This window comes from Rousettus aegyptiacus, unplaced genomic scaffold, assembly GCF_014176215.1.
Source record: "Rousettus aegyptiacus isolate mRouAeg1 unplaced genomic scaffold, mRouAeg1.p scaffold_m13_p_7, whole genome shotgun sequence".
NCBI lineage: Eukaryota > Metazoa > Chordata > Mammalia > Chiroptera > Pteropodidae > Rousettus > Rousettus aegyptiacus.
Window position 1 is genome coordinate 58,837,188 of NW_023416310.1, and position 22,540 is coordinate 58,859,727.

At 49.5% G+C, this 22,540-nt stretch overlaps 1 protein-coding gene across 5 annotated transcripts in view; it reads right to left on the reverse strand.

The window, feature by feature from the left end:
• The window catches only part of SH3RF3 (SH3 domain containing ring finger 3), a 351,737-nt gene that overhangs the window by 80,783 nt on the left and 248,414 nt on the right, over positions 1 to 22,540 (reverse strand). For all 5 annotated transcript variants that reach the window (XR_004952017.1, XM_016162959.2, XM_016162958.2 and 2 more), the window contains one exon: positions 16,765 to 17,118. Coding sequence is in view for 4 of the 5 variants with exons in the window: in XM_016162959.2 (XP_016018445.2) it covers positions 16,765 to 17,118 (354 nt within the window). In the remaining variant the exon portion in view is untranslated. The remainder of the gene's footprint in view (positions 1 to 16,764; positions 17,119 to 22,540) is intronic.

Here is a 22,540-nt window from a genome sequence, read left to right on the forward strand (position 1 = left end):
ATCAGGACATGGGCAAATTCCCTTTTCTCATTATTCCCTTTTCCACCAATAGGACTCATGGATTCATGGTCTGAAGGGCACGAGGGAGGAGGATGAGTCAAGTTTCTGGCCTAGCGACTGGTCAGATGGAGATACCCCTTGAAGAGATAGGGAGTATGAGATCTGTGGCAGGTGTTCAGTGTTGGACATGTTGAGTTTGACATGCCGGGATTCGCTGGCAATAAGGGCAACCGGTGACACCAACCAGATGGGAGGAGGGGACTGGCCTAGATGTACCGACTTGGGGTCCGCAGCGTGTAGCCGATCTACACAGTGATGGAGCCTCACAGTTAGGTCCTTAGCTCTTAGGCGTGTGAGCCTGTGTCTGTGTCACCTTGGACAAGTCACATTACGGAGCCTCAGCTTTTTTATTTTTAAGATGGGAATCACGAACTTCTACTCTCAATCATAACAAAGACTGGATTTACCCTCCTACCTGAAACAAGTGAAAAAAACAGGCAAAATATGTGAATTAATGATTCTCAAAATTTTGGAAATTAAGCCATCAAAGACAGATATGCCTGAGAGATGAGAATATGAGATTATAAAGGCTTTCATCTCCAGGTTAGTTAGAATATTAAATCTGATGATTTAGAGTTCACAGTAAGCTTTCAATACATGCTGGCTATTATTACTGAAGCCAGGGTGGGAGGTGGATGAGATGGCCTGGAAGAATATGCGGAGTGAGGAGAGAGGATGCCCTGAGACTCAGCCTACCGGCCACCAACATGGCAGAGGAACCAGAAAGGGATCACTAAAAAAAAAAAAAAAAAAAAGCCCAAAACGAGAAGACTGTTGTCTCTGGGTCCAGGGAAGTGACTGTTTCTAAGGGGGAAACAGCTGTCGACCAACCTGAATGCTCTGGAAAATCAACTAAGATGAAGACCAGAGAAAGCCCTTTAATTTGGGAATGTGGACACTTACTGGGATGGCTGTTCTTGTTAAAAATGAGCCCTAAAACATTTGCACAAGGCAGAATGGAAGTTTCAACAAGGATTTCACTGCAGTACTATTTATAATATGGAAAACCTGAACTACTGAAGCAGCTCAAATGTCCCACAGTAGAAAGTTCAATGGCAGATGATGCCATGCAAGCTACACAGCCTTGCAGGGAATCTATACTGATCTATGCAGAGCTGTGTAAAGTACATCAGATGGGAAAAGTGGTTAAATAAATGGCTATGTAGGATTATCATTTCTGTAAAGATGCATAGATTTCCATGAGAAAAAGTATTGGAAATTTACATGCCAAATGATAACATCGGTACTTAGGGGCGCTGAAATTTGGAATAATTTTTTTTAAAAAAATCTACGTGTTCATAGATTTTTGGAGGGGTGGATGAAAAGGCAAAGATTTGAAGAAGTACGAATTAGTAGCTACAAAACAGTCACGGGGATGTAGAGTACGGCATAGGGAATACAGTCGATATTATTGTAAGAGCTATGTATGGTGTCGGGTGGATGCGTCAGCGATTGGGGGGAATCACTTCATGAATTATGTAAATGCCTAACCATTGTACCATATACCTGAAACTAATATAAAATAATAATAATTAAAAAACACTAAAAGATCTATGTGTTCAAATTTTTCATCATTTTAATATCAACAAGTGACAATGGTTTCCTGATACATTGTCAAAGTGATATAAAAAATAAGGTTAAATTATTTGAGGCCTATTTTAAGATCAAGCTCTGGTGGATGGTGAGCTCATGTTTTTCTGGGCTCCACATGTGCCATCTTTGTGAGAGACACCAGGAGGGAGCCAGGGGGATGGCGTGAGGTGGGTGACCCTGGGGACTGGCCATTCTGTTGAACAGGCTCAGGTGACCATTAGCAACAGTGCAAAAGTAGAAGGCAGTTAGCAGATACACAAGAAGACTGGCTCCGATGAACCTGAAACCCATGACTCTGCTTTGTCAGCATGCCTCCTGTCCAAATACACTCTCTGGAAACAGCCAAACTGGCCTAAACTAGTACTGCACATGCAAAGCACCAGTGACCTGGGGTGGGGTCTGCTCTGTGTCTTGCTGCACCTGGAAGCCAACCTACATGGGGCCTCCATCTCCCAGTGTCCTCTAGCCACATTAGTCATAATTCAACAGGAGGCAGTAATGTCTGTGGCCAGGAGACACAGAGGAGATTGATTTCTATCTGCCGGGCAGGGGGAAGAAAGCTGGCTGAAACTGTGGCCTGGGCTGGACATGTGGCACCAAGGCTTAAGAACCCATCTTTGCTGGCATCTGCCCACTCCCCTGGGTGAGTGAACACAGAACGCTCTGTACGGCAGGGTGTGAGGAGAATCAGGGAGGACAGGGGTGGGGGTGAGTGGGGGTCACCTGGGCAAGTGGAGGACAGCAGCAATCAAAGGGCTTCCCTGAGGCAGGATTGCACCTAAAGAAAGCTCAGGGCATGGGCATTCTTGGTGGCTTTGCTGGAAACCTGGCCCTTAGCTGAAACTTGATATGACAAATGCTACGAAGCAAATATGTGCGATTTCACAGCAGACTATTACTTCGAGCTGGAATAGAGGAGCAGAGGGAGGTCACACTTGTGAAAAGTCTTTTCTGAAGGTCACTGTGGAGACTATCTAAAATTGAAGCTCCCCCACCCCTCCCGATCCCAGCGTGTGGTCCTGTCTTATACCCCCCAGAGCCCAAGATGAAAACAAAAGGTGTGACTTCTTGATGTAGACAGGGGTTTCTACCTGCCCTCCTCCGAAATCAGCTGTTCATTTTGATACTACAGGTATGAGGTGATGAGCAACATTGCTGCTGGTGGTAGGTGGAAGGGGCGTCCCCAGAGACAGCTGAGCAGAAGGTAACCAACAGGATCGTGGGGCCTCCTGAGGAGCCCCGAGAGGCAGCTGAGCCTGCTAACTCCTTGCAGGCCACAGAACAAACGTGGCTCTCCTTTAAGTGATTTTGATTAGAAATTCATAAGCACAACACATTCGTAGCTTCCAAATGAGCACCCTGCCAAGCCTCGGGAGGAACCACGCTGCCTGGAGTGCCTCTAGCCCTTAAGGAATCTCACTCCTGGGGCACATGGCACAAGGGTTGAGATTGGTGTGATGCAACGCCAGTGCTTCTTGTGACCTTTGACCTCCAGCTCTGACCGTGCTGGATGGGGCTTTCTGGCCCCCCACACTGGGCCTGTTTATTCCTAAGAAACAGGCTTTGATTTTTAGTGGCTTAATTTTTAATGATTCGAGGCCTTAAGGGATTAATGAAGGCTTGGCAGGAATGAGAGAAATTAGGCAGGGAAAAAAAAAAAGTAAGGAGAAGGGGCTCCAGCTGCTTTTGGATAAAAATAATTGGGAACGCAGCCTCAAAACAGACATTCTTCCTGTCTCCAAGATCCCTTGGCCCAAAGCCCAGCCTGGCCTGGACAGACAGAGATGTGCCACCAGTCCATAAGGGAAGGTGTTTGCCTGTGATAAGGCAGGTTCACATGGTCTTCTTTTCAGATGACTCCATAGTGGACCCATGCTGGGGTTCGGTCCAGGCAGGTAAACATACTCTCATCTTGGGGAGCTGGTCAATAACCCCGGGATGCTGGGGGCTTGGTCCTCAGAGCCACTGACCCCGTAGAATGGACGATTTTATCAGTCCTGTTGGGCTTGCAAGCATTTAACACGAGCCACGTACGAAAGGGGTCAGCTGAGCAGGTCATGGGTCAGAGGCCATGTCCTTGTCATATAGAACTCCCATGGTGCAAACAGAGAGGAAGCATGCCTGAGAGCTCAGTGATACTGCTCCCTGGTTCCCCGGAGCCCCGTGCTGGCTACCCTTTGAGCATGTGCACGGGCCGGTGGGCTGAAGCCCAGGCGGGTTGTGCAATCCTGGGAACCTGGGCAGCTGCTCACGTTCTAGGTCTCCTTTGCCCACTTATAAAAGGCAGAACCATGAGACTAAACAGGTCTTGGAGCAGTAAAAACCTGGTTGTCACTTCTCACAGTGACCTGTGGTCCCCTTCGAAATGTCCTGGCCTTGGTGGTCAGAAGCCCAGTGTCGGTTTCTGGCGGCAGTGCTGTGGCCAGGGACTCCTGGTTCTATACTGTCAGGTTGTTACCTGAGGCTGGAGGCCCCACCATTGCATTTCAATGGGCCCCTGAGCAGTTGCTGGGAACCAGGTCATTTTATTTTCCTGTTGCGATTAATATGAGGGAAAAAGAAGGTCTGCAGGCTGGAGGGCTGTACGGGGGCTCTAACTTGTTTACCTTGACACAGTGGCACAGACTTAGACCCTGAGAAGAAATAGTTCCTTGGTTTAATTTTTAATATGAGTCCAGAAAACACTGTCATCACCCCAATTTTGAAACAAAGAGCAGTGAATTAAGCATATTTTCTTTATCACGCTACCATTCCAAAACAGTGTAAATCAGACTCTTATGAATGTGCTTCCCAAAGAAAACTTTAGAATAAAACATTTATGGCCCGATTCTCCTGCTCGGCTCCAAAATGAACAGCAAACAGCTGGCAAGGCCAGGGGACCTGGGGAGGAATTGGGCAGGCGAGGACCGGCAGGGCCAAGTGGAGCGGGGGGCCTGGGCTGGAAGAACTCATGCTGACAGCTGGAAGTCAGAGGCCGATAAGTCTGATAAGATGGTCTGTTCCAGGAGAGGGAGGGCCATGCTTCGTGCTGACATAACCTGCACTTTTCTCTTCAGCCCTTGGGAGAGCTGGCTGGCCGCCTAAGATGGAGACTGCAAGGAGGCCTGACATCACCTCGAATGCTGCCCACTGTCCATTCTCCTCCCCGCAGGCACTCCAGATTTGCTCACATACAATTTGACTACCAAGCATCTGGCCTGCTGACTGTAGACACAAGCCCCTCTCTTAGTCCTATGGTCTGCTCGGGAGTGGATAGATATACCCAACAGTCAAATCTGGACTGTTGCTTCCCCCTGCTTTTGTAGATAAAGTTTTATTGACACCCAGCCACATCTACCTATTTACTGTTGTCTCTGGATGCTTTTACCTACAAGGGCAGAGCTGAGCAGCTGTGACAAAGACCATGTGGTCTTCAAAGACTAAAATATTTACTATCTGGCACTTTAGTGATAAAAGCTTGCCAGCCTTGCTCTGGTTCTGTAAAGAGGACAAGGCTTCAGTTTCTGTCCTCACCTCATTGGGCCAAGAGTTGGGACCAAAAAGTCACAGTTGTGCTAAAATCTTAACAAGGCAACCCCAGGAAATTGTTAAGAGAAATGGCCAAAAAAAAAAAAGGGGGGGGGTATGGGAGAGCAGCAGCCATAAAGTGGCTCCAGTTTCGAGAATGAAAATCTCAAAGTACCAGTGAGGGAAGGGGAAATCTATAAATGTAGTTATAGAATGTACTTCTTACCTATTGGGGCTTCACAAGTTTCAAATTTTGACCAACAGATTTAGCCCATAAACCTTTTCCTATGAGGAAGAGTCATAGGTGGCTCCACATTAATTTCTTTTCTCTCTAGCCTTTCCCCTGTACAAGAGTCAGTTTCTTAGGTGGTCTTTGGCCATAGGAAGGTGCCAGTAGCTACTGTGGATTCCCCTTCTCCATGCAAGTCCATAAGACCAAAGATACCTTTATCTGGCTTCACAAAAAAAGTATAGTATTCATGTCCCAAAGTCCTGTGTGTTCTGCCTTTAGACAGAAGGTGCTTCCTAACTAATAAGAGGTTATAAGAGAGGTTGCTCCAAAACCCTGTTTTGTTCAACCACCCATGCATCCGAGAGCTTTAGTGTAGAGGCTTCACGTAAGACACTGACGGTGCAAAAGGGGCAAGTACACCTTCTGTCTTAGCAAAGCTCACAGGCTGTCAGGTTGGCAGACAATGACAGACATTCTCAGAACTGTGCAGGGAAACTGCACAGAGACATGGCAAAAAAGGAAACCAGGCCTCTTTCTTATACCATATACAAGCATAAACTCACAACAGATTAAAGACTCAAATATAAGACCTGAAACCATAAAACTCCTAGAAGAAAACATAGGCAGTAAGCTCTCTGACATTGCTTTTGGCAATATTTTCTTTGGATATATCTGTTAGGGCATAGAAAACAAAAGAAAAAATAAACAATGGACTGTGTCAAACTAAAAAGGTTTTGCTAAGGAAACCATCAACAAAACCAAAAGACACTTTACTGAATGGGAGACGATATTCACTAATGACACATCAGATAAAGAAGGGATTAACATCCAAAACATATAAGACATTCATAACTATTTTACACCAAAAAGACAATTCAATTAAACAATGGGCAGGGGACCTGAACAGACATTTCTCCAAAGAGGATATACAGATGGCCAAAACACATATAAAAAGATGCTTGACATCACTAATCATCAGAGAATTGAAAATCAAAACTACAATGATATCACCTCATATCTGTCAGCACGGTTATCACTAGTAAATCAATAAACAGCAGGTGATGGAGAGGATGTGGAGAAAAAGGAACCCTCGTGTACTGTTGGTGGGATTGCAAATTGGTGCAGCCACTATGGAAAAAAAGTATAGAGGTTCCTCAAAAAATTAAAAATTATCACATGACCCAGCAATTTCACTTCTGGGTATTTATCTGAAGAAATCCCAAACATTAATTCAAAAAGATGCATGCATCCTTATGTTCATTAGAGCATTATTTAAAATAGCTAAGATATGGAACTAACCTAAGTGTCCATTGATAAATGATTGAATAAAGAAGTGGTGGTACATATATACAATGGAATATTACTTGGCCATGAAAAAAGAATGAAATTGTACTGTTTGCAACAACATGGATGGACCTAGAGGGTATTATGCTAGGTGAAATAAGTCAGACAGAGAAAGACAAATACCATATGATTTCACTTATATGTGGAATCTAAAAAAAACAAAAAACAAAATAAATGAATAAAACAGAAACAAACTCATAGATACAGAGAACAAATTGATGGTTGCCAGATAGGAGGGGGTTATGGGGATGGGTGAAAAAGTATTAAGAAGTACAAATTGCTACTTATAAAAATAGTCACAGGGATGTAAAGTACAGCACGTGGAACACAGTCAATAATATAATAACTATGGTGTCAGACTGAACAGGGTACTCACTTCATAAGTTATATAAATATCTAACCACTATGCTATACACTTGAAACTAACATAATATTGACTGTAAACTGTATCTGGAAAAAAAAATTTATGTAAAAAAAAAATCTTGCACACCAGCCTGTGTGTGAGAACTCAGGGGAGCAGAGAGGGTGAGCATGTTGGGTAAGGCTGCTGGAAGTTCCCTATCCTGAACCTAGTCCAGATGCTGCTTGGGGTTGCAGAAGAGGCCACGCAGAGCTCAGCTTGGAGAGAGGGCAGGCAAGGTGTGCTCTGGGAAGGGGCTGGGCCTGGCCCAGGAGGAGAAGGAGGGATGAGGTCGCTAGGAGGTGGAAAAGGTTCTGAACTTCCTTACTGTCCTCCCACCCAGAAATAATGGAGGAGGCTTGAGGAGAGATAGGAGACCCAGAGGAAGCTGACCTCAGTGATCCTTGGCGCCTCCTTCTGTCTCATTTGTTTCCAGAGGCAAGTCTACCCTCCCTGCTCTGACCCGCCCTGGCCTTTCCCTGTGCTGTTCAACTTTGTGCTTCCTACTTTCTGTGCTCTATGAGCTATGTTCTCATCTCCTGGAGGGCCAGGTGAGTCCTAAGTCTTGGTCCACAGTGAGCCCACATCTCCTTATATCTGCCAGGCTGCTCCTTTAACAAAAGGCTCACCAAACTTCAGAGGATGAGCTGAGGGAACCAGCACTTCAACTGCATTCCTGGGCCAGCATATGCACGCCCAGAACCACCTGGCGCTCACCGGATGCCCAGGGGATACCAGGGACTTTCTGTGATGCCTCCCTCTCTGGTCTGCGGGCGAATGGCAGAAATTTGCGGATATGGTTTCCTGTCTTGTTCTAGCAGCAAAAGAAACACAGTTGACTCCTAATGTCATGAAAAAAAAAGCCTGGCAGGCAATGAAAACAGAGCCAGGCCACTGGGCAGCCACAGCGTTCTCCTGTCCCCACCTTAAAGGCACAGCAACTCTCAGATTTACTGAAGAAAAGTCTTCCCACACAAGGTCCTCGGGATGAGATTTTTTTTATTCATCCCGAATTCATTTGTTTATTTTTTTCTCCTTATAAGGCATGGAATTAAATCTGTAACTTTCTCAAAGGGCTGAAGTAAGCTCCAGTTCTCCGCCATGCAGGAGCCTATGGGCCGCAAGGCGTCGGTGCCTTCGGCACTTCCCCGCACTCTCCCCGCCCCCCTCGCTGAGAGGTCCCGCGCGCACTGCGCACCCTCCTGCAGCAGGCGGCGGTGCTCTGTGCAGGTCCCCTGGGAGCTGGTGAGTAGAGTTTTTCTCACTTCTCAGTCACAAGGAAGACATACAAAAATGTTCTCTTTTGATGTTTTCTCTACAGAGTTTCAAACACTTCCCTTCTAGTGATTTTAAAGGGCACTTTCCTAGTCTCGAGGGTTTCTGTTTGCTTATATGAAGTTGATCGGTGAGCCTTAGGCTCTGAGCTGAGAAACTGGTGAAAGAGCCTGTTCTTGGCTGGACGGGCTCAGCCCACATGAGATCCTGGTCACTCTGCAGATGACACCCACAGCCTGCTGGGGAGCATTTCCAAAATGTGGAGCACTCAGTCCCACATGGACAGTCCAAGAGCAGCTGGCACAGAAACGCTGGTCCTGGTTTTCAGAAGTGTCGGCTCTTCCTGTACTGTCATTGTCTGCAGAAAGCAATTCCACTTCTTCAAGTTGTAGGACTTGTGGTGGCCACTGGAACACGAGCAGGAGTGACATATGTCACCTCTATTCGGAAGCCTTTAGAGGGCATTGTACTAGCTGCCGCATTTCCCACTCCTACCACAGTGGCTGCAAACATTCTAGACCAGAGGTCAGCAAGTCGGAAAATAAATATAGTATTTGACCTTTGTCACAACTATGCAGTTCCTCTGTGTGGCCTGAAAACAGCTACAGACAATGTGTAAATGAGCAGGTGCGTATCTGTTTCAATAAAACTTTAATTTACCAAAACAGGTAGTGGCCAGACTTGGCCTGTTGGTAGTTACTTGCTGGTGTCCTGGGAGCACCATGGAGCAGTCTTGCAAGCTGCCTGCTATGGACACACAGTATGGATGAGAAGTAAGCCTCTGAGGGTTTGGAGCTACTTGTTACCACAGCATAACCTGGTTCGCACTGGCCGATACAGGGTGCCCCAGAGCTACCTGCACTCACTAAGTTTCCTCAGGCAGTTTGGTGAAGGCTTTAGTTATCTGTTGGTTTCTCATTTGGTTTATGAGGGCACTATTCAAAAATGTAGGTAATAATTTCCTAATTTGATCCAATGACCTTTATAAACAAATAATTGCATTTTTAAAAGTGCAGTCAGCTTAAATGGCTTGTTTCCCTCTCCTTTCCTCTAATAAGCCTCCTTCCTCGAGCAGAAAGGTGACATGTGGGTGCTGCTCCATTATTCATGAGGAACTAAGCTGACCCTCTGACCTCTCCAAATGGCAGGGAGAAATAATTCATAAGGGTACAAATGTGAGCAGGGCAAGCCATCTGAGGCTTGGGCCCACCACATCCCCCTGGGACCCCCTCAGGGGGTCACCTCATAGCTGTGAGACAGACATGGTCCAATGCCCACTCAACAAGAAGTTGAATGGGTATGAACTCCCGCTAAGAGCCCAGCGTCAGTACACAGGCGAATGACACCAGCTCCTAAAAGACTTCAGCGTCCAAGGGGATAGACACATACACAATAACAAAGGAATACATTCCATGATAAATACATGGGGAAAGTCCTGTGGGCACAGAGACAACGGAGGAATTGATCTAGTTGAAAGAGAGGTGACCTGGCTCCACGGAAGCCTGCGGAGGGAAGGGCGACACTTCGGAAGGCTGAAACGGGTGAACAGGAGTCCTGTGTGGGATGGCCTGTGTGCCACACAGTGGGCAGGACGAGAGGGAGGTGGGCGAGCAGGAAGTAAGCACAGCCCAGACAAAGAAATCAGATGCCGCAGTTTTGGTGAGGGGTCAGCCAGAGCCAGACCACTGTAGGGACACAGACAGCGGGTCTCTGCAGACGGCATGGGAGTGGACAGTGCTACACATGAGTAGGCTAGACAGACAATCTGGGGCTGAGACTGAAGGACTTTGCAGACCAAGAGAAGGAGCCCGGAGTCTATCTTAAGGCAGGAGAACCTCCAGAAGCATTTGTGGATAGATCAGCCTTATTATAGATGGATTCACAAGGGCCTGTAGAAGCAGAGAGTTGGTAAATCGGTTGATGCAGTCTGGGCGAGGGCTGAGAGGAGCCTGAACCAGGAAGGGCAGGTTCGTGGCGAGGAGGGAGCGACTCCTTGGCTGTGGCTGGGAATGCAGTGCGCCTGATATGCACGTGCTGCTCCACATGTCCCGGCTTCCTCACAGCTACATTGGGGCTGGGCGACTGTCCTGGCTAATCAGAAAGGTGACTGCAGAGATCTGGTCATCAGAGAGGAGAGGGACTCGAATTTTTTCTAGGCTGAGGTAGTCAAATGCTCAAGGACCTCCTCTGTTCCCCTCTTCCTGTTGGAGGCCATGGGCTGAAGATGGCACAGCTACAAGAGGAAGCCGGACGCCAATCACAGCTTGAGCACGTCACCCAGGAGAGCCACCAGACCCACTGGACAAGCACATGACAAACGTTCCCTGTGTTAAACCACATGGGGTCTGGAATTGATGGTTATTACAGCACGTGACAATTACATTGTCATCCTGACAATTATAAACGGAGAAAAGTTTTGGAATTAGAGCTGAGACTCTGATTGGATGACAGAGGTTTGAAACTTGCAGAGTCTTAGTTTCAGGAATTTGTGAAAAGATGGAATTAAGAAGGGGAAAGAGGAGAGTAGTTATCTTTCAACATATATTGAAATTGAGGTACCTTTCCACGTGAAGCCATTGGGTAATAAGAAAAAGAATCTATAGTTTCTTTAGATTCTATACAAGATAAAGGTCTTGGAGGGCAGAATTAAGGCATTTGGGGTTCAGAAGTTGGTTGGAAGAGAGCCCCATGGGAGAGTGTGTAGAGGATGGAAAGGGAAGGCTAGAGAAAGAAAGTTAGGATTAGAGAAAGAGGGTTCAGTGAAGGAGGCAAGAAAACTGCTCTGGACCCTGAAGCAAAGGCAGGAGACAGGCTCAGGAAGGGAGTCTTGTTCACAATGCCCAGTGCTGATGAGATGTCAAGGAGGAGGAAGATGGAGGACACTGGACCTGGGGACTGGTGACCTTGGACGGCTGGGTTTCGACAGCAAGGATGGAGGTAGGGGTTGGACTGCAGAGGTTAGCGCGTCCTACATGAGAAAGTAGAAGTGTGTCAGAGGCAGAGAGAAGAAAGAAATGGGGGCCTCCAGTAGCAGTGCTGGGAGGAGACAATGCTGAAGGGAGAAGGGACAGCTTCCTCTTCACTGTGTCTCCGTAGCCCCTCACAGTGCCCATGGCACCCTCCGGGAGTGTAGGGGGGAGGGGAAGGGACAGCGCCTGGCAGAGTCAGCCACGGGCCACCGTCCTTCTTGTCATCTGCTTCCACATCTTCTTCCCTGTGCCCTTGGCTCTCAAAACAAAGCATTGGGACACTGTATCTGGAGCCTTTATGATTTTCCCTGGTGGCCATTTGGTACATGGGACCCTTCGTGAGACCCAGGCTGCTGTCTAACGGGATGCTCCCAAAGGAGAAAGGAGCACAAATTTCAGAATTCTCCCACCTTTTCCACCCTCCCATCACCACTGCAGACAAACTCTGAACGGGGGGGAGGGGGGGGGAGGACATTAAAGTAGGGCCTTTCAATTTCAGGCCCCAAAGTCAAAAGCATTCTTCATTTTCTGTTTCAGAACTCTCTCCTCCCTACCTGGGGCCTTTAGCTAACCTTACACAACTGCCACTTTTCTCCATTATTTTGAATCATAGCTTTTTCTTCCTTTTCATGTCAGCATCAACACAGCCTCAACCTCAAGCCTTTCTCTGTAAAGGGCTAGAGAGTCAAAATTTAGGCTGTGTGTTACATTGCCTCTTGCCCTTCTCTTTCTTTATTTCTTCCTCTCCTTCTCCTATCCATATCTTTTTTCATTCCTTTTTAAAAACAACCTTTACAAAAAAACAAAAATCATTCTTAGTGCAAGAGCCCTACAAAAGCAGCCTCCTAGGCCATGGCGTGCCAGCCCCAGGCCTTGCTTGGTGTCCCGGTGGCAGCATCAGCTCATTTAGCACAATCGTCTCCCTTCTCCTCTGCCACATGAGTGCAGGCCCCCTGCCCACTGCTGGGACAGCATGTTGGTCCCAAGTCTAAGCTTAGAGAAGTGAAGCTACCTTCCCAAGCCCCAGGGAACCACTGTCCCTCTGGCCTGGGCATCAAAATGAGGCCTGTGAAGCAGACATGAACAAGGCCCTGTTTGTTACACAGCATTCCCGTATCCCTCTCTGACTTGGTTTCATTGATGGGGTGGACCCTGGGATCGGAATGTTTGAAAGGTCTCTCCAGCGGTGTGGCGTACCCCACACAGGAGTTTAGGCAGCCAGGATGATGGCCCCAGCCTCTGGCAATGCCTCCTGGCCCTTGTTCACATCCTTTACATTGTCACCCTCAGGAGCAGGGACCAGTCCTTCCTGCTTTGGGATCTCTGGTACAAAGCGCAGACCCTGTACAGAGAGAACCATGTTACATTGCTGTCGAAAACCTCCAGTACCTCCCTTTGGAGCCCAGTGAAGGGAAATATTTTGGGCTGACCAACTGCCTTGCTATGCCCAATTTTAGTGCTGAGGTCCTTGGCCCCAGAGAACCCCAGTCCTGGGTGCACCAGGATGTGGGTCACCCTCTATGGACTCAGGCCTGGGTTCTACCAGGACTTGTAGTACAGCCTAGAGCATAATAGAAGGCCTGCACTGCCTCTGGGACAGGCCAGTGAGTTTCGACCTGGCTGCACCACTCACAGTGGGTTGGAGTGGGCTCTAAAGTCTCCAGGCCCAGACCAGACCACACCTTAGACGAACTACTTCTGTGACCCAGAAAAGCTGTGCAATTTCTTCTCCTGGAGCCTCAGTTTCTTCAACTGTTAAATGAAGCAACAGTAGCACCTCCCCAGCTGAGTTGCTTTCAGGGTGAAGTGAGCAGGGCCAGGAGTGTCCTGGGGGACCGGGCAGCCAAACTGGTTCAGTCCTCCAGGTGATAATGACATGCAGCCAAGGCTGGAACCTACCGCAGTGTATTCCAGGTGGGCACCTCAGATTCCTTTGGCAGTAGATGCACAAGGCCAAGGGTACTAGACCACACACAGGCTGCCACTGGAGCAGACCAGCAAGCACTGACCGTCAGGAGTAGAAACTGGCCCATGGGGATGCTAACTGAGCACAGGAGCTGTGACAGCAGGCCCTTCAGCTTGGTGCCACAGCAGAGAGAGAATCTTGGAGCAGAGTACAGTGACTAGAATAGATGAGGCACCCAGTGCCTTGAGTATCACATCTGACATCTTGGGGCTTGTGCCTTGGTCCCCTATTCTTTGAGCAGCAGAAAGAATCACCACAGATGACACTGACGTGCGTACCTAAGGGGAAACCACCCTGTGCCCTCTCATTGCATCCTGACGTAAATCAGCTGGGGAGGTACCACTATTACCCTATTTAACAGGTGAGGACACGGAGGCTCTGGGAGAAAAGACTGACAGCTTTTCTGAGTAATGAGGTACAAGAAGAGTGCTGAACTCAGCACTTAATAGCAACTCCATAGGCTCAGAGAGGCTCAGCAACTCTCCTAGGGTGACATAGCTAGTGAGCAGGGGACTCTCGGCCCTACATGGCACGGTGTCACGTCCTAGTCTAGAAAAGAAAGGGAAGAAGGGAGGCAAAGCCTCCTTCACAGAGCTGCAGTTGCTCTTTTCAAGGACCAGTGGGCATTTTCCTGCTTCCTCTCATTCAGCCTGAGGTCAGCCCAGAGCACACAGAAGCTGAAGCTGAAGGGGTAAGTGACTTCAGTGCTCTGGACTCCTGTCCAGACCACTCCTTACAGGAGCCAGGGGGTAGGCTGCTGGATGAGCATGGCACTGAGATGTTACTTATACCCTCTGGCCTCAGTTGTCTTCATCCATGAATAGAAATAATTAAACAGACTGATTCTCTCCATGGTGAGGTGTGCCACATAGTGAAGGAAGCTGAGATATACTGGAAGCCCAGGCAGGGGAGGGGAGGGTCAGGAGGGGTGGAGCAGCTGGCAGAGGAAGGAGGCACAGATCACAGACAGGGCCTGGGCAGCCGTGCAGTGGAGGCTCTCAGGTTGAGCTGCTAGGACCATGAGTCTTTAGGCTTAACTGTGCTCACTGCATTTTGTTACAGCTATTGTATTTTAGAGTCATTTTTATAGAAACCACAACCCCACACTTCCTTTTAATTTTAAAGAAACAAAAGAGAGCAAGAAGAATCAGTGATGTTGGCCAGCCCGAACTCAGCCACCAAGGGGCTCCCTTGTCCTCGGAGATCACCTGGGCATGTCACAGCCACTCCAGTGCTTGTATGTGGCCACCAGGGTGGGCGTGCTTGGTTTATATTTGGTCGTGTTCCACCACAGGTTGTTAGAATCAAATCGGTTAAATAGCAGGAAAATTTCATGGTAGGAGGCCCTTTCTGATCTGTAGTCACCAACAAGGGGTCACATCAAAACTCGTCTTACAGAAGGACTCAGCTGGAGCCACTTATCCGAGGCCCTGTCCACCAGCCTGGCTGGGAGCAGGGACACAGGTGTGGTCCAGCCCAGCCCCCCCTTTTCCACTCCAGCTGGCAGCTTTCCCAGGGCAGAAAGGCTAGTTGCTTGGAACTTTCTATAGAATACTGTGGAATGTTTAATGAGGGTTCAATAATTATCACTGATGACAGTCGCCCTTGTGCTCCAGAAGAAAACTTGCTGCGACCCATGACCCAAGGTTATAAAACCTCTGCACCTCATGGCCCGAGAAGCCCTGGGTGTGCAGTGGGGGGGTGCACATGAGTAGACAGAGCTGGCCTAAGTTCTAGATGACCAGCCTTGTCATCTCACAGGGGCCAAAACTGCATCCTGTCAGTAAAGACATTTCGTGTCACAGACTGGATGGTCAGATCGAATCTGGAGGGGCCTGTGGATGACATGGGGCTGGCTGGGCACTCCTTGGGGCCAGTATTGCCCTACACTCCCTGGGCACCGAGAAGCCTAGGTGCTCCTGCTCTGCCAGCCTGTAGCCTATCCCCATGATGCCAGCCTGGCACATGGAGGCCTCTGTTTGTGGATGAAGACATGCATTTCTCAGATGCATGATCACAAGGCCCATGTCTTCCCACCCAAGCACAGAACTCTGGGACCAGGTCCCCCTCCCAGAGCATATCCAACTTGGTGGGAAGGAGGACCTATGAGGCCCTGTGGTCACAGTAGGATCTGTAGTCTCACATGCGCTGGCAGCCCTGGGTAAGCCCTTGGGCAGGCCAGGGGATGGGTATCTCAGTGTGAGACATGAAACCAGGAAAGAAACATAGAAAAAGAAAGGCGGTGTTGGACCAGAGGCAGAGCCGAGGGGCTGGTCTGACCATGGGCAGCATGCTGGGGTCTGCAGGACACTGCTCAGCATCACCCCTTACATCTCCCAATAGTTGGATTAAATTAGAACAGGGAGAGAGGTGGAAACTGCTTTGCTTGACCTCTTGCTCTGGCACAACTTTCAATTCAAGTGAAAATTATGAAAATGAGTCCCAGGATACCAGTTATCTCTGAAATAAGCCAATTCTGCACTTACATTTTTGTGGAACAAAGTCGGGCACAAATTTTTTAAAAATCTGTTTTCTTCCTGCTTTGGGGGCTGTCCACAGTAGGGCCAGACTGCAAAGCCTAGAAACCCCCCTCTGATGTATTATCTCAGAGGCCAAGGGCAGGGGAGGAGGGAGAGGCAAAGAGAAACCAGACTGCACATCCACGGCCACAGAACACATGTCCTGGGGCAGAAAGAAAGTGCTGGGAGCTCCGCTAATGATCGCGGGCCCTGCTTGCTCAATTTTTGGAACCCCTAGGGATCACTGAGAATAGTAAGCCTTGGACTTAGTACCCACGAATGACAGGCCTGATTAAAAATAAGGTCCTTCCCCTCCCTTCTTCTCCCCGGCTTCCCCTCATCTCTACTCCTCTCCCTTACATCACAGTGGAAGCAGAACCAGTGCCATATCTAGAAGTGGAAGGTATCAGGAAAAATAATAATAAAAGTACTAACCAGTCTAGTCAGTTCTGGTTCTGAGCTCTGGCCCTTCCACTATTTGTTGAAAGGAAAGGATGTTGACAAGTGTTAGACATGCTAAAAATGTCCCAGCATGAGACCAAGGCTTTCTCCCACACAACTGGATACAATGAACGCTAAGACGGGATAACTTTCTTGCATGGTGAGCCAGTTATTCAAAGGCTGTGTCATGGACCATTGAAAAGCACCTCCCTGAACACTGAGAGTACCTGTTACATAGTTACTCTGGTAGTGACAGGTACACATACCACCAAGGCTTTAGGGAGTCCCTGAGGCCAGGCAGAAAGAAGGAAACCGCAGTTCACCCCAGAGGGTGCGCTGCCTTGGCTTCCATCATGCTAGTTCACGGGAATGAGTGCTGAGCTCAGAGCTGAGGATGGAGCCCCCAGCCCCAGGGAGGGATGCCCAGCGCCGCCCTGTCCACGCCCGGAGGATGTTACCTGGGCAGGAGCACTGCAGGACAGATGAGCCAGGTCCCCGATCCTGGCCGCCGCCCGGGGATCGCTGGAGCTGATCAGAACTGGAGCACTAATTTCCATGGAATGCCTGTGGCTGGCAGCCTGCGAGGACCTGTGTGTCATGCTGAGCGCAGTGAAGGAGTGGCGTTTCTTGGCATTCTTCTTGCTGTCCGCGCGCTGTTGAAAGGCACTGACCGCCCCCGTGCTGCTTAAAGTGGGACTTGGGGCCACACTGGCCACTGCGCCAGGGTCAGAGGACAAGGAGGTGTGGCAGCCAGACGCAGCAGCTGGGCAGGGCTTGTCCATCTCAATAAGCTGCTTGGCAGAGTCGTTGAGCTAAGTGAGAAAGGGGGAAAGGGGGGGCTTCATTAAACAGTGATCACATGCGACGTCCAGCTCTCTGAGCTTTCCCAGCCTGTGTTTGCCTTTAAATGCTGACAATGTGTTCAAATCAGTCAGATCTTTCTAACAGGGCATCCAGTATGAATGGTGCAGTGAAAAACAGGACAGACTGGAGTGACGTCTGCAGATTTTATTGAAAAGGTTTCTGGAGCAGCTGTGTTTTCCAAGGGCTGGCTACCACGTCGGCCCCAGTGTAGCACCAGTGTAGCCCCGATATTTCCTGGGCTGCCCATTTCTGAGGTGTGAGGTATAGACCTGCAAAGAGTGAGGGACCAGAGGGCGAGGAGCAGGGAACGCCCAGCCAATGGCCGACATTCACCATGACAACAGGTTCCCGGCCTGCCTTGCACAATCCGGTCACTCTGGCAGGAGAATTCAAGGCATGTGACCAGCATGTACTTTGTAACCACTGGTGACTGGAGGTGGCAGGGAAGTGGCTGGGTGAGCAAAGGGGCTGTGGATGTTCTTTCCATCAAAACGCAGAGCTGACCGGACCCCAGTCTGTGAGGACTCAAACTGCATCGCTGTCAGCGACCCAGCAAGGACCCGGATACAACTCCTACCCATCTCCCCACACCTGCTCCACAAAACAGCAGGCACTTTTACAGGGAGGAGTTTGATGCTGGTGGAGCTTATTGGGGAAGGTAGAAAGGGCTCAAGTACGCCAAGCCCATCAGGAGAGGTAGGATGATCACCAGCATTCTGGCCGCTCACACAGCCTTCCATCCCAACGCTGTGCTGGCAGCTGGGGGGGCTCCAGCGGGGGGACCGGCAGGGCCTCGGGTTAGAAGAAGGGTCAGTTCATTCTCTAGGAGCCATAGAATCCCCCTGACTTCTAAATTTGGAGCAAGTTTTTCATTTAGAGTGTACAACGGAACCCTTTCCCTCTGAGGCAGCACTTGGCTTCACCTAAGTTCACGTCTAAAGATGGAACTTACAGAGATTGAAAGAGTGAAGTGGAGGGAGCTAGTTATTGTGTGTTCAGTGTGGCCAGGAAGAAAAAGCGAGGTGAGAATCCATTTGAGACTACTTCTACAAGATGGGTTAAATAAATGCCATTATGCTAGATAAATGCCTCATCTTTTCAAGAGTAATAGAAAAAACCGAGTCAATGCCAGCTAGCCCTCTGGGGACCTACCTCAGGAAGCACTGAGTTAAATATGAGGGAATTCAAGCCCCTGCTTTTTGTTTTCCCCTCCTCCGACAGGTGTGGGATCCTGAGCTTGGAGCAGGCCTGTTACAGGTCTCTGTCCCCCGTGGCTCGGCTGTACTGGTGTTGGACTGAAAAGCCACAGTCACGACTACACGAGCGGGTGTGAGCGCCCCAACCCAGCCTCTTGACGGAGCCAGCATGCCGCCAGACCTGTTGTGGCCCAGAGCAGAGCCCGGGGCATGCCTGCTGGACTCCCAAGGCCAGCTGAGGCGTCATCCCTGCTCTCTCCTTTTCTCCTTCCAGACCCCATATTCCCAAGTTTCTAGCCTATGGACATAAGCTCTGTGTGGTCCCTATGGGAAGATGCCCAGAGAACGGTCGCTGCCAGCTCCCGCTCTGCACAGCTCTCCCTGACCTGACCTGGGACAGGTGAAAACAGCTAGGAGACAGCAGGCCGGGTTCCAGCAGGTAGACAGGGCCTTCTACAACCCACTGATTTCTTCTCAATAGCCTCAAAAGTAGAAAGATCCCTCCACTCTGAAAAAGTGCCCATTTTCCTAAAATTTAGTTTAACATCTGGGCTTTAGCCATGGCTTTTCTGTGTGACCCGAGAGGGAGGTGCAGGCGTGCCTGTCCTTGGGAGGCCTGCAAAGTCAGGTTGTTAGCTATCACTGGCAGACCAGACTTGTACTAAGTGACAGCACCGAGCTAACTGATGTGTTCCCGTACATAGACACATAATAGAAAAGAAAAAGGAGAAGTAGAAAGACATACACCATCCCAGGCAGCCCTGACATGGAGTGGACCCTGCAACCCTCTAGACGCCATCAGCAGAGCACCCCACAGTCTTCCCATAATGTGGGGGAGGTTTGGATGATGACCGTGCACTTGAGATGGAGATAACATTCTCATCACATATTAACGCTGGAGTTTAGCAGGGTTGAGCTGATCAATGGGCCTTAAGCCCAGAAACCCAGCGTTTCAGTGTGTCCAGGCAGAGTTGATTGTCCCAGGCTCTCCGAAAGCAGGTCTTCTTCGCATGAATGCTATGAAATCAGCAGTGGCCCTGAAAGCAGTCCCCTGTTTAGGGCATAGGATAGGACTTGGCTTGGTCAGGACCATACACCCGCATTTCTTCTGCCAGGATGAGACTATGGCATGGAATGTCCAGGAGAGGGACCACCTGGGCAGGGGTGAGGGACAGTGAAAGAGGAGTATCACGACTGAGCAAGGTCTGGAAGGGTGCATAGGGTTCATAGGGGAGCAGGGAGAGGACGTGCTTCAAGGAAATCCACAAAGGTGAGAAGTCCTTGCAGGCAGGTAAAAGCACACTGGAGCCCGCTGTGGATGTGTAGGTCACCAGGTGCAGGAGCCATGCCCAGGTGCTCAGCTGTGCTTGGAATGGGTGCCAGAGCCAGGTGGGGGCTGGGCCAGGAAGGGCCAAGACATCACACAGTGGAGCCCGCCTGGGGCCCAGGTTAGGAAGTTCCCTCAGCCCTGTGCCAGTGGAGAATAACGCCAGGTTCTCACGCACACACTACTAGGGTTTGCAGCAGGTAGCGTCTTGGCGAGTTTAAAAAAAGAAAAGATAAAGCCCTGCTGAATTTAAGCAGTGACAGCACAGGATGCTTCACCCATGTAGGTCACACACGCTGCCTCCGATGGCCCTGTGCGTCAGCATTTTCATTACGAATACCTGTCTTTTGGAGGAAGGTCAAGAAAAACTCACTCCAGGACCCCTAATGTGTGATCTAAATCCAGGATTATTTCCTTTGAAATGCTTCCTCCAACCAGGTTCAGCTGTTTTGCCCTATTTTATGGCTTTTATTCACTTGCTTCCTCCACAGTGCTAGCTCCAAGGACAAAGCAACGCCTGTTCCCTCCCACAACCTTTGTGGGGTGCTGCAAAGAGCTGGCCAGCCTGGACCCCAGTGTTCTGCACCCACCCTGCAGGGCCAAGAGCAAAACAGAGAAGCAGGAAGGCACAATGCCTCTCATTTATCAGCACTGGAATATGGTCTACACATACCTGCCAGGTGTCTCCATTTGGAAGGTTATTATATAGAAATAATATGCCTGAGGCTGGGCTAAAATAATTCCATCCTTCCCCAAAGCAGCAGACCTAAACTGGCTACTTAGTCCCCCCATGACTCTGAGTCAGTACCAGAAACTCCATCTTCAACGTGAGGAAGTCCAGGCACCAACAGGCCAAGTGCCCACACATCAGGACACACGGAGCCATGATCGGAGCTGAGACACAGCCTCCAAGAGCACTGCATCGCCTGGCCCCTTGGCAGTGCCGTCCGCTTACCAATCGCTGCATGCAGCTCACCTCCTGCACTCGTCTGTCCTCAACACGCCTCCCCCAGGGGCTGCTCCTAGCTGACCAGATGGCCTTCTCCTCGAGGGAGAGCTAGGGGCAGAGGTATCAGGCCTTTCTCACTCACTCCTTAAGAACCCGAAGCTCCCAGTGGGTGGTGAGGGCCAGTACATTTCCCTTAAAGGCAGTGCTTTGGACAAACTGTAGCAAAAGAACTGCTTCTGAGTGGTGAATTCTCAACATTTCGTCAGTAGCTGCAGAGCCCCTAACATCTCTGCAGAGGGCAAGGGAACGTACAGTGAAAGGCCTCCTGATGAGAGAAACAGTTCATTTTTATCTTCTTTATTGAATCTTTGCTGGTGACAAGTGGCTTCTTGTTGGAGATATATAAAATTGCAAGTAACTGGCCACCCGCACCCGGAGCCCCTGGCTTGCTAGACTCCGACAAGCGCAGTGACAAACAGGCTGTGGGTGCGGTAGAATCCACGATGATTGCTATAGCCTGGGACTCAGTCATGGAGGCAAAGCTCACTGTCTGGGGAAGCTGCCACTCTTTCCAACAAGTTGCAATTCACGATGCTCAGGGTTGGACCAGGCAGCTGGCACCACCAATGCTGTCCCAGTTGGAAAGCCTCTCTCTGGGTGAACATGTGCACGCCCATGGACCCATTACTGCAGGACACCCCAGCTGCTGGCATCTGCCTGGGACGGTGGCTTCCTCCTCAGACCTGCTTGGAGCAGCCATAACTCTCTATTCCCTTATATTCTGGACACAGTCTCCTCTTGCCCGCAGGCCTCCTCCACACTGTGGGGAAACGAGGTGGCTCTGCTCTCCCCTGAGCGGACCCCAACACTCTGCCTCATGGCCTCTAGTGGGTCCTGGTTGTTAGCCCGAGTGTCCTGGGGGAGAGCTGAGGAGATGGTGAATGAATGCAGGAGGCTTCTCCTTCATTCACCCCACAACCAGAATGCTAGAGTGTTTTGTGAGTGGCTGTTGACTGCCTGCTATAAACAGGTGGGGGTATAGTGAAGTGGACAAGTGCTTTCTGCCTTAGGATGCTCCCCTTTCCCAGCAAAGATGCTCATCTGGAAAGGAACGGGCTCTGCTGCTCCATCTGCATGTGGGAAGCTACCTCTCTGTTTCTCCCACCCACATGGACAGGTACACAGACACAAACTGCTTTCCCTGTCCACATAACACAAAAATCAGTGATTAATCAACAAACCCAGTAACTCCAATTTTGGTTGTTTTTGATGGAAATAGAACACATTTTCAACTTTCATACAAAATGAAAATAAAGTGGTAGCCCCAGTGTTTAAAAGTCTTGATAAGTTTGTTCATTTATCAGAGGGCTGTACGGGCTCCTGGAAAGGGGATACCCATCACAGGCCTGCTCCCTCTTGCTCTGTGAGGTCGCTTTATAGGGGCCGACCCACCATCTACATGCTCCTGGGAACATGGCATCAGACAGGGCAGGTGAGCTCAGCCAGTAAGGTACATTTTCCTCCACCACAGGTCCAGTCTTGCCAATGCGACAATAACAGTCAGCTGAGGCTACTCCCCCATCAGGGGCTCTGTGTTCTACCTTGGTGGCTTAGTGACCCTCTTTCCAGGACTCTGTCTCACCAACTTTATTAGCTCAGATGTGATATTCCTCCACAACCACTCTTTCCTTCAACTACAGAAACATCTAGAAATATAGGAAGAACTGAAGAGTTTTGTCTTTCCATTGTTTGTTGTAGCATTCCAGCTGCATTTGAACTAGGGGACCAGGTTGAGTAAAGAAGGCTCTCCTTCTGGCAGCTTATGTGAGCCATGAGACCCCCTTGGAGAGCCCAAGGCTGCATTAGATTTTGGTGCTTGGTCCTGGAACGTGCAGAAT